The sequence below is a fragment of the Leptinotarsa decemlineata genome, unplaced genomic scaffold (genome assembly GCF_025532065.1).
Source record: "Leptinotarsa decemlineata unplaced genomic scaffold, Ldec_3_MD MMD2_tig00000133_RagTag_RagTag, whole genome shotgun sequence".
Classification (NCBI taxonomy): Eukaryota; Metazoa; Arthropoda; class Insecta; order Coleoptera; family Chrysomelidae; genus Leptinotarsa; species Leptinotarsa decemlineata.
This window is the reverse complement of record NW_027412542.1, coordinates 7,996,911-8,009,500: the sequence shown is the minus strand read 5'-3', so window position 1 is coordinate 8,009,500 and position 12,590 is coordinate 7,996,911. Positions and strand designations below refer to the sequence as shown.

The 12,590-nt window shown below is 32.8% G+C and overlaps 2 protein-coding genes across 2 annotated transcripts in view; one reads left to right on the top strand and one right to left on the bottom strand.

Moving 5' to 3' along the window:
- The window catches only part of RpI1 (RNA polymerase I subunit RpI1), a 28,607-nt gene extending 21,233 nt beyond the window's left edge, over nt 1-7,374 (bottom strand). Inside the window, exons 1-6 of the mRNA XM_074172659.1 lie at nt 7,221-7,374; nt 6,742-6,932; nt 6,475-6,651; nt 3,999-4,181; nt 3,690-3,867; nt 3,422-3,632 (exon numbers count right to left, since the gene is read on the bottom strand). Of these exons, the coding sequence (XP_074028760.1) occupies nt 3,422-3,632; nt 3,690-3,867; nt 3,999-4,181; nt 6,475-6,651; nt 6,742-6,895 (903 nt within the window). The 5' untranslated portion in view covers nt 6,896-6,932; nt 7,221-7,374. The remainder of the gene's footprint in view (nt 1-3,421; nt 3,633-3,689; nt 3,868-3,998; nt 4,182-6,474; nt 6,652-6,741; nt 6,933-7,220) is intronic.
- A 3,018-nt stretch (nt 7,375-10,392) lies between these two features.
- LOC111506274 (uncharacterized) lies at nt 10,393-12,441 on the top strand. The gene is made up of 3 exons (XM_023161300.2): nt 10,393-10,616; nt 10,701-11,054; nt 11,822-12,441. Exons 2-3 carry the CDS (start codon nt 10,704-10,706, stop codon nt 12,323-12,325), a joined length of 855 nt encoding a protein of 284 aa, XP_023017068.2. The 5' UTR covers nt 10,393-10,616; nt 10,701-10,703; the 3' UTR covers nt 12,326-12,441.
- Nucleotides 12,442-12,590: the final 149 nt, after the last annotated feature.

Genomic DNA, 12,590 nt, shown 5'->3' with positions numbered 1-12,590 from the left:
CCAATACTATAGTAGGCCTTCGAAAGAAGCAATGTTTTAACTGCTTTTTTAAATGCTACAGTGTTCATCTGTTTAAAATGGTATGGTAACTGATTGAATAACTTTATTCCCATATATTTGGGAGAATGTTCGAATTTTATAGTTTTATGTTTAGGAATGCTCAACTCCTCTGCATATCGAGTTGGGTAGCTATGATAGAATGAGTTCTTAGTACAGTCTGTTAGATAGATAGATAGATAGATAGATACATTTATTTCAACAGAGTATTTTATAATCATTCACAGGAGTGGCAGAAAATTTTTGTCTGAGAAATACGCCAAAAGGAAAATTGTAAAGATATCAAATATGTGTACATATAAATCTAAAAATGAAGCATTCAAAATGAATTGCTTCAAGTTTCAAACACGATTACAAACATATTAAAATGTGCGTCATATTGCGCATGATTACTGAAAGTAGAGATAATTTCTATAAATACATAGCGCAATTTTTATACATTCGCGAACGTATAAAAGTATTTTAAAGATGTAGATGCAGGGAAAGGTTAAAATTTGATGACTAATGAAAAATGTCTTGCATGATTCCCTCCAAGGGATGCCTAGTAATTTCCTAATAACTTTTTTTTTGAGCAATGAAAACCCTATCTTTGTCAGCACTGTTTCCCCATAGGATCACGTTATAACTTAGATGGCTATAGACCAGACTGTAATATACATCTAAAATGGCGTTTAAAGGCATATGAGATCGCATAATACCCTTGATTGGTTTTTTACATACAACTGTGATATGGTCAGACCACTTCAAACAGTTGTCTACATGAACGCCAAGGAATTTTGTACAGCTTGTGTATGCCAGTGCCATTTCATTGATTAGTAAAGCAAGCGATTGCTTTTTCAGATCGTTTTTTAAACTAAAATAGATATATTTTGTTTTGGTCAAGTTTACAATCAGATTGTTCATTTCACACCAATTTAAGAACAGTGATATTAATTCCTCTGTTTTTGATTTTAATTCCTCCCGACTCTCTGCTGATACAGCTAAAGACGTGTCATCTACGAAAAGAGTGAGCATATTCATTACAGGTGAAATAAGTAGGCAGATCATTTACAAACAACAGAAAGATCAGCGGACCTAACACAGAGCCTTGAGGAACTCCAGAACATATATCATGATAGTCTGATTTCATATTTTTAATCTTGACAAACATCATATGATCTGTAAGAAAGTCAATGATCCATTCTAGAAAGTCTCCTCTAAATCCTAGATTATATAATTTGCTCTCGATGAATTTAAAATTTAAACAATCGAACGCACGTGACAGATCGAAGAATACTCCTGCAACATGCTTACCACTATCTAAAGAAGCGTATATGATTTCTAAGAATCTCCAAGTAGCTGATTGAGTGGACTTGCCTTTGCAAAAACCATGTTGAGAATCGGACAGGATCTTAAACCTTGATAAAAATCTTAATATTCTCTCATTCACAACCTTTTCAAAAATTTTTGAGAAATTGCTTAGCAGGGCCATGGGGCGATATTTTGTAATATCCGATGTATCGTTCTTCTTATGAACTGGTATGATCATGGCTGTTTTTAGAATTGAAGGGAATTTGCCACTTGTGACTGATAGATTCAACAAATAAGCTAAATGTTTTGAAGTGTGTAACTTAATTTCTTTTAAAATTCTCACTGATATATTATCAATTCCTGTACATTTTTCATTTTTTAGACTGTTAATTACTGCGTCAATTTCACATTCGTTAACGGGCATAAAGAAAAAATTATTCAATTCAATTCCAGATAACGTTCATACGGATGATCTATTGTCGCCAAAATGGTCTGCTATGCTATTTTCCACCACTGAAGAGAAATAGTCCCCAAACATGTTCGCAACATGATCTCTATCTGTGATTACTTTATTATTATAGTTGAGAGTAATATCTCTTTGAATTTTTTTTCTGTTCGTTTCTTTGTTGACTAGATTCCAAACTGTTCTATTTTTATTGTTAGAATTATTAGTTACATTTTCGTAAAAATTCAACTTTGAAGCTTTTATTAATGATTCATAGTCTTTCTTCGCTTTTTCGTATGCATCCCGAGAATCTTCGTTGCCTATATTTTTACATAACCAATGCATACTTTTTAAATCAAGACTGGCCTGTTTCACTTCAGGAGTTATCCAGTTATGTTTATTACTAGTGGACGATTTGTGTTTTTTGGTCGGACATTTATCGATAGCATCACTTATGATATTCATGAAGGCCAGAAAGCTCTCATCTATATCAGTTTTGTTATATATTACATCAAAACTACCTTCATAAACATTAGATTTGCAAAACATGTTCTCAACGTTTGTTGGTATGTAATCGACTTTAGTAGATGAAGTTTTCCCTGACTGGTTGGTAAAAACTCTAGTAGGAGTCAAAGATGTCACTTGTAAATTGAAATTGAGTAGTAGTTCATCTGATTGGATCTTTTCAGTAGTATTTTCTAGGTAATTGACATTCAAGTCACCACATACAAAGATATCTATTGCAAGGTTATGACATCGAAATCAAAGTCCAATCATCCTAATGGAAGAGCCCAGGAGAACCAAGAGACCCAAAAAAATTATGCCAAGTTCGATCAAATGTCAAGGTTTTGCTCACTGTTTTCATCGATTACTGTGGCGTAGTGCATCAGGAGTTCTTGCCACATGGTCGTACGGTCAATAAGGAATATTATATTAGGCCCACTTACAAGAAACGATATGAAGAATACGTTTGGTATTGTCAAAAAACAATGCATGGCTTTTACATCACGATAATGTAAACACCGTTATCATGCCTCAGCCACCGTATTCACGACATTTGGCCCTCTATGAATTTTTCCTCTTCCCAAAATTGAGAAGACCCGTGAAAAGACGGCATTTCGCGACGATTGAGGACATAAAAACCGAATCGCTGGGAGAGCTCAAGGACCTACCAAAAAGTGCATATCAGAACTGCTTTGAGGATTAGAAAAACGTTGGCAAAGTGTATTATATCTGAGGGGAACTACTTTAAAGGGAACAAAATATAAATTGACAAAAATATAAATATTTTTTTAGAAAAATGAAAATTCATCTCATTTTTTGAACAGACAGCGTATTTACAGTGCAATAAAGTGTTGAAGAATTTTAAACAAATGACCAAAAAATAACCAAATGAATTTCATGAATAAAAGTAAGGTTGTTTGCATCAGTAGCTATATCATTTTGTTTTCATTACTTTGACAGATTCATTTTGGAAACAAACTTTTGAGGCATTTGTATTTCCAACAAAACATAGTACCAGGAGAAAATAAAGAATTGTGGTAGAATGAAATGGATTTTTTTATGTAATCATAGGAATTATTCAGAATATCATACACAGATATTTATTGCTTATGAGATGTAACTTACGGGTCTAACGTTATTTGGTGGCACTGGTAAAACTTCGAAGAAGAGAGCATCTGTGGGATGCTCCATGGTGATATCTGAAAGAACAGATATCAACTGCACCAGAAAATCTTTTTCATTTTTCCAAATATTTCTCATGTATTTCCGTGATTCTTCAGGAGTGATGTATCTCGACTGGGCCTCGGAGACTCTATCACCAATTGCAGATTTGTTCCTTGAAAGAAATGAATTTAATGAAGAAAAATGCAATATATTTTTTGAGTTTACTTACAAATCTGATTTCCTAATGTTCAGTATTATCCTATTTTTCAAAGCTTGAATCCTGTCAATTCTTTGTTTGCAAAACATACAAGCAGCTTTAGTTTTCACCTCTTTCAACATTTCATATATGACATGATTTTGTAACTTTTCAGTGTTTGTGCTCAACACATATCTACCACCAAGTTTTTCTGAAAAAAATAGAATAAAGTTAGTAAAGTCATGTGTTCTCTCAGAATTGTGCAATGGTATGTTTGAATGTTTTTCAATAAGCATACCACAATCCTAAAAAGGACAATACAGAGATAAAATAGTTACTCACCAAAAGTTTCAGTAGCCAATTGGTCATATGCCAATATGGATGAAATACTTTCTTCGGGAATATTTTCATATTTTTCATATTCCAAGATCAATTCTGTTATTTTGGCCTCAACTTCCATGGCTTCAGTCAACAGTCCACAATTCAATAATTTTATTTGTATTGTCAAGATCTTTTTAACATGGGCTGAAAAATTTACGAAAGAATAACATCAACTATTTTTGAAACGATATTCCAATATATGAATAGAATAGGATAGAAAAGAATTTATTCGTCATTAAAAATTTTTACAATTGCATTGCATTACATAACACTCATAAAATTTTATCAGACTAGTCAAACGTAAGCACTAGGGTATATAAAATATAAATAGATATATACATGTACATTAAAAAAATAAAAGAAAAGCATCTTATTGACTTATATTAGGAGATTATAAATTCTTGCACAGAATAAAATACATTATTTGCTAGGTGACTGTATAGTCTCGATTTAAATGTTTGCAGACTGCATTTATTTCCAAATAGTTTGACTGCATGGTTATAGTAAATGATGCCTTGATAACTCGCAGAGTCCTGTCCCACCGCCAAACGTGAGTAAGGTAGTCTCAATTCGTTACCCCTTCGTGTTGTAGTTATGGCACATATTATTTTTTGTGTTGTGAGATTCTTTTTTTTATATTTACAGCTACTACATATATGTACAGGCAGGAAAGAGTAAGTATGGACAGCTGAGTGAATGTGTTCTTTCATGATTCTTTATACTGAAGTCCAGCTAGGCATCTCATCACTTTTTTTTGGGGTTTAAATGCTTTCATGGCATGAGCTGAGTTTCCCCAGAAGGGCAATCCGTAAGATAAAATAGACTGCACAAGTCCATAGTATATTAATTTTAGCACTTCCATCGAGACAGTTCCACGTGACTGTTTTATTATAAAATATATGTTGCTCAGTTTTGTTACTATATTTTCTATTTGTACTTCCCATTTTAGTGTTTGATCGATGGTTAGACCTAAATATTTGAAGTGATTTACAAGCTCAATGGACTTACTATCCATTTTTATAAGAGAACAAAAATCATAGGAAATGTTTTTCTGCTGGAAAATCATAAATACCGTTTTGGTGACATTGACTGTTGACCCATTATTTTTATACCTCTTGGAGAATTCATGTGATACCTCATGTGCTGCTTCTACGGAAAGAGATAACTCGTTTCCTGCCACCATTTGAGTTGTGTAATTTGCATAGATTATTGTTTTTTGTTGTGACATATTTGAATTTTCTATATCACTCATGAAGAGTATAAAAAGAATTGGAGCAGGGTTGAGCTCTGCGGAACTCCCATTATAACAGAAGCAGGATGTGACTTCATCGAATCAATCCTTACCACTTGTCTTTTTTTTTATATATAAGGCAACCCAGTCATTGGCAACTGCCCTGATTTCAATTCTGAGCAGTTTTTTCAGAAGTAAGCTATGGTTCACCATATCGAATGCTCTAGTTAAATAAAAAAATTTGCTTGTTATTGAGACTTGTATATAGATTTTTCTTCCTGAAAACTTATTTCCTCAACCCAGAATTGCACCATACTGGAAAAGTTCAGGTTTATTTTTTGGGGATCATATATAAAATGAGAAATAAAACTTTGTATGTTTTTTGCCACTTTTATTTGTAACTAACGTTACTGCAGTTTCTTACTATAAGGACATTTTCAAATAATTACAATTAACAATTGTAAATGTTTGAAAATGTTCTTATAGGACGAAACTGCAGTAATGTTAGTTACAAATAAAAATTGTAAATAAACAGTTTTATTTCTCATTTTTCATGATGATCTCCTACCAGGTAATAACGTGGTAGGAGATCATATTTTTGTTATTCATTTGTATCATTTTTTAAATCAAAACACACTGCTAAATGATGTAATTTATTTTGAAAGATTGGGACACACATATTAATGAATGATGAGAATATTGAATCTAAGTAAACATTTTTTTAATTTGGAGTATTATTGGTTTAATAGTTTATGATAATCGAATGAATATAATAGAACTAGTGCGTGAGTTTTCTGGACAAACCACATTCGGACCAAGATCTTCATTGAACAAAATGCGTCAGGGATATTGTTGTCGCCACAAATTATGATCTTACCAGCAGAGTATATTTTTGAAATATAATTAATTGTAGCAGTATGTTCCATATAACTATCTACTACAGAAAGAGGAGGAATATATACACCTTCGATAACAATTTTTGAAGCCCCTATTGATAATTTGAAATACAGATGTTCTGATTAGTGTGCTTAAATTTTCAATTTTAGAATTTTTTCACCAAAAGTTTTCATTGCATACATTTATAAATGGTATATTTATAAGAACTACTATTTGACCTACCAATAACAAATTATATTCTCAGATTCTGTTGAATTATTTGAAACTCACAGCCTGTGAAATGAATAGAAAACAGATGAATATACTTACTTGGTGTTTGTATATGAAAACATGAAAGACAGGACATTTTCAAAACGGTTCCAATGATTTTATGAAATAAAGGATTAACAACTGGTAAAGGAAGATCAATATACCCAAAATGCCCTGGGCAGTTCATCATTGTTTTGGTACAAGTACCACATATTTCACCTTTATCAGATATAGGTCCTGAAATTGAAACTCAATCATTTTCTGATCAGAAAAGTAAGACTGCCAATATTATTTTATGAACAGGCACATTCTCAGTTCAATACTCACCTAACTTTCCATCATATAATCCTCCTGGTATTGGATGACCCAATGCATCGAACATAAGTGGCGTTATAATTTTGGTAACAGCTAATTTTCTTATTTCTTCAGGAGTGTATAGTGAAAAACCTATCACATCTGGAGTAAGATGTATTTTATTCATGATTCCTGAGTACTATGAACCAAAAATTTCAAAAAGCCTAAAAACGCATCTTATATAAGTTCAAATAACTTCTGCTACAAAATTGTAGCTGATCCTGTATCAATTTCAATTACCTATGTAATTGTAGGTAATAATAATTCAAAAGTAGATAAAGATACATTTATTTCATTATATTCTCTTAGTTCTTCTAGACTGTGCATATTTCTTTAGAATCACTTTGGTTTCAAATCAGTTAATCGTTTTACTGAAAAAAGTGATATTCAGCAAATGAAACCCTTCTGGACTTCTTAGGGCTCTACTAAAACTTAATATAACAACTATTTACCTGAGGCGTTCCCAACTGTCTTTCTTTTAACTGCCTCTCTAATAATAATAGAAATAATAACCCTACTCCAACCACGAAAGCCCTAACCTAAATGTTTACTAAGAAACCCATCGACATAACCTTAATCATTATGTCGGTGAAGGGGTGAAGCAACCTCAATTTTCATCAAATTCTTCTTCTTATAATTCAGCTTTTTTGGTTCTGTTTCCTGCAATATGGCTTGCCAGCAACTTCATCTTGAATATGAAATGTACCACCATTGTGGTTTTACTGAAAAACTGGAACACGGTTTCCTGAAAAGGGCTAAACAAAATGTCAAAATATCAAACGATGATTTTGTTGTGGTGAGAGTGACAATTGGCAGAGTAGTTCTTTGTGATTTAAATCCTCATACAGCACTGTTTTAAAATCTGTTTTTCCGTTAATCAGCTGTCACCCCCATACGAATGACAACTCTCAGAAGTTGAGAAACTTGTGTAAGCTAAGGACTAACGAGATCTTACCTTTTAACGTGTGATTCCTAACTCTGTACTGATATAGTTATTAATTGAGCACAAATGCGAAAGGTACTAAACGGTAAGAATTTTGTGCGCAACCAGGAAGCGAAACGCAAATCGGCCATGGTTCATTCTGTACTTTTTTTGTTAGTTAGGGCACAGAATATCGAAACTTATTTCGATGTTGGAAGAGCTTGAGCAAACAGTTTTCCGTGTTTTTTCTTTGGATTTATATTTTTTATCAAAATGTTTTTCACAAAGTCGATAACATTTATGCCAAGATTGCCAAGTGTTCATGGGTTTTACAAGCATTTCATGCTTTCGCTCATTTCCCAGATCTGAAAGAATGAATGCTCAAGCAAGAAATTCTTCGAACATTCTAGACGCAAAATGACAATTTAAACCAAGTACAAAATCTTACTTCAGACACACAGTTTTTAAAAAATATGAAGAACTATGCCTCTTTCATAGTACCATTCAGTGTCACTGACTCTTATGAGAATAAGTGGTTGGGAACTAAAGCCATTTTATTCATATACCTGATACATACTACTCACTGGGTGTTTCGGAAAGGTAAACAAACTAATTCCTTCTTAGTTACATCTGAAAGAACATCCACGATAAACACACACAGTACCACCCAGTGGCGTAACAGATTTTTTCGGGCCCCCCCGCAAACCTATTTTCCGGCCCTCACTAGTTATTTTTGAACAACTGATATACAAAATCAAACAGTTTCTTCATATAGATAAGGGTCGCATAAAATAGTGTATTCACTGTTTTGATTATAAAATTATATCACAAACATACGCCATCTTCAAATAAGCAGGGAATAACAGGAAATTAAGTGTTAAAATGTCGTAAGTTTGACCATTGCGGCTAGCAGGTAGCTTCGCGGCTTTGATTGACTCTCTACTATAACAAAAACGCCCTTTTGTATTTGTATTATCTTGAGAATAGGATTTTATTGCTCTATTGACAAATTCTTTTCGCCTACATTCATCCCACAGTGTTTTCAGTTATTTCATTGCCCCATCATAATCAATATCAGTGAATGTAAAAAAATAGTTTTCAAACTAATTACCTTATTGTTTTAATGCGTATGGGAATGTTTTATATCAAAAAGAGGCTTGGTGTTTTGTTCATTACACATTTTTTAAATAATTTACTGGGTTAGTTAGTTTTTGAAAATGGTAATAATTAACTCGTACACCAAAAGTGGATTTGATTCAAAGATTTTCGTACTGTTATCACAGGCTAAAATACTGCATTTTTGTAAATTTTTTCTTTGTATGAATTTCAATCGTTGACGTACATTACAAATATATATCTTTGGTAACGATGATCTTGAGGTAAAATAAGATATAGAAACACGAAACAGAACATAAAGTACTGTAATATCTACTGGCCAACCGGCCAGAGCATGTCGTCCTTAGTCCACTCTCACCAAATTGCCAGAACAGGATTCTACCGCGCTCGCAAAGTTATCCGCCACCGTCGCCAATCAAAAATTTTCGATGCCATTTCAGAATTATTGTTAGAAAATAAGTAAAGTAATCAAGACAACTACATTTCACTACCTGGTGCTTAGGTAAAGACGTAAACATTTATATTATAAATGTAACCGTGACAAGTATCATTTATATTAAATATTAAATGGCGGCTGCGTTCGAGCAATATGGCTTTTCTTCGCTTGTGTAGTTACGATATTCTGTGGTTAGGGTCAAATCTTTAATCCAATTTGAAGCACTTGTCCTCAACAGATTTAATTTGACATTTTTAATTGTTTGGATTATTAGCTAAGTGACGCCACTCTACAACAACTAACATAGCGGACTAGTTTTTCATGATATGAGTATCAAATAAAGGGTTTGATAAAGGAATAAGAAAAATAATATGACGTAACTAGCGAACTAGTTATTTTATGCACTCCATGATAGAGTATCACAGTATCACATGAAAGGGTTTGCTGAAAAGAATACAAAAAATAACACGACGTTAAAACTGAATCCAAAATGGCGAACCAGCCAAGATGGAAGACTTGTTTTCTTATGCACTCCCATGATATAGATGTCAAATGAAAGGATTCATATGAGAAAAAAAGTCAAAACGGAGGGAAACAAGATGCCCGACAAACCAATTTGGAGGAATTATAATTCGATAAAGTTTAGGGATAGTATGGTGATGCGCGAAAAAAATTTTATATACCGTCCGAGCATGCAACAATGAGCAATCAATGATGAAAAAAATGAATTAATATTGAAAAAATCAAATATAAGCTTTCATTTGACGACTCCAAAAAATATATGAAATTTGAATTAAATTAAACCTATCAATTTACTGCATTACACATGTTATATTATATAAAAATTTGTCAACCACCTTCAAACATATAAAAACTTGTCACGAGATTTACTTGCATAAAAAAGATTGTACCATAATTCTAATAATTTTTTTAAGACTGACAAAACCATAATAAAACAGCAACTGTTTCGATTTCGACCGAATAAAAATACTACATCTAATTTGATTCTAACATAGTTGTGAGAAAAAAATTTACAATTAAATCTCATGACAAGTATTAAGGCGGAATTTCCACCAAACGGACAAAACCACAACGAAACAGCAACTGTGTCGATTTCGACAAAACAAAAACTTGAGTTGTCAAAATAAGAAACATTTTGGACTCTGTGTCGCGGGCGACAGTTTTTGTCAACAATGAAATGTCCCGTCGGCAGGCAGAAAGATCAAAAGGTTTCTGTGTTTTGTCTGTGTTTTTTTAAACAAAGTTCGCTATGTGGAAACGGTCGACAACAACAAACAACTATTCAGTTCACTATTTTGTTATGGTGTGTGACTTCATGCGACATTTTATCTTTATTTAAAGTGTTAATCTGTGGTGGGTATAAATTTGGATTATCGGCACTAGGCAAAGTCTTCTTATTAATTTGTTGATTATTTCAAACAAGAATGAAATTTGTAGAACATGAGCGAAAAAAAACAATGGACAGTTGAAGAATGTAGCAATTTAATTGAAATCTATCGAAAGCACCCAAACTTATGGAACACTTCGCATATAGATTACAAAAATCGAATGAAGAAATATGATTCTCTGAAGGAAATAGCACAACAGTTTGAAACGAAGCATGAGGAAATTGAAAGAAAAATGAAAAATTTGATTAGCCAATATCAACGAGAAAGAAGAAATTACAAAAAATTAAAGAAGTTGGGAGCTGGACACACTTTCAAGGCAAAATGGTTTGGTTATTCGGCAATGTGTTTTTTACACGACAAAAACAAACCTATTGAAGGGAGCCAAAGCGAATTGGATTTTGAGGTGAGTTTTCAGTATTCCTATTAAAAAAAAAGTTAGGGCGAAGTAGAAAAAAATTTGCATATGTCCTTTGTCTCAAAAAACAGAAAATATGTTTTATTCATAACAATTGCTTTTTTACAATATTAAGCATATTATAATTACCAGAAAACTTGTCCTATTTCTGATATGAAATATTTGCTAGACTCGTCCCTCACTTTTGTAGTATCCTGCAAGGATTTTCTTTCAATGGGCAATAGTGACTGAATTGATTTCCTATTGTTCCTTCACTATCCTGGAATGACTGTTCTGGTATATAAATCTTTCATATCAAATGAATCTGGTTGATTAAATGTATCCTTTACGTCAACATTACGGCGCAAATTTTGTTTGAAAAACAGATGCTAATATTCCGAACACTTTTTCTCTTCTGGCCCTGCTACTGAACGTTTCTTTATGGTTAAAGAACTCAGACCCACTGAATATTGATGATTGGATAACAATGTTTGCTGTCAATTTTACCCATTCTTCGGATGTCTTTATTGCTTGAAACCATTGAAAAATATTTATACATACAATCCACTACTGAGCAGATTACTGATTAAATTACATTTATTATTGATAGCACGATTACTTTTTATTTTTGACATGCTGTATCTTGAAAATAAGGCCTTTGCAGAACCATATTTATAATAAATTTGCAGCTTGAAATAAATTACTCTATCGTGTATCAATATCTTGCTACTACAAAAAGGCCTATCTGTTAATAAATACTAAATTTATTATTTCAGGATAGCAACCCATCATGCAGTGAAGACAGTAATGCCAATGAGAGTCAAATGTGTGAATTGAGATGTAATGCCAATGAGAATCACCTGCGTGAATTGGATGGTAATGTTTTGTTTGTTAAGATAGAAAACCAGGAACAGCAGTCCGAGCTTCTGGAGTTGCAAGAAACTGAACCAATTACAACACCAACCACAACACAAGAGGATACAAAAAAACGACCAGTAAAACAACATTTATATTCTGCTCCAAAAACTGATAAGAAAAGTTCCAAGCTAGTAGATACTGATGATAAGAGTACTCCTGCTAACGAAGCCTTTCAAATGATGAAATCCCTGTACCAGAAAACACAGACATTCAAAACACGTGACAGATACTCAATATTAGGTGAACTAGTAGAAGATACAATACGTAACTTGAAAACAGATTTTTCAAAGGCTACAGTTGAACATCAAATACATAATATTTTATACGAGGCCCAAATTGGAAAATATGATTTTCCACAATAATCTTCTGTTACATCTTATTCAATTGCGACTTCGTCTTCTATTAGCACTTCATCAGCATCTCCTCATCCTGTAGAAACTAATACATAGTTCATGTGAAACATAAAATTTTTAAATTACTTGTAGATTTAATGTACTTACCTTAACATACTCCTGTAGAACCTCACAAAGAGCATCACATACCCACTTCTGGCACAAATTGTGATCTTGAAGAACTGGACACTTCAAACAAATACATTAAGCTTTCAAAATTATCACCAGTAGCTAA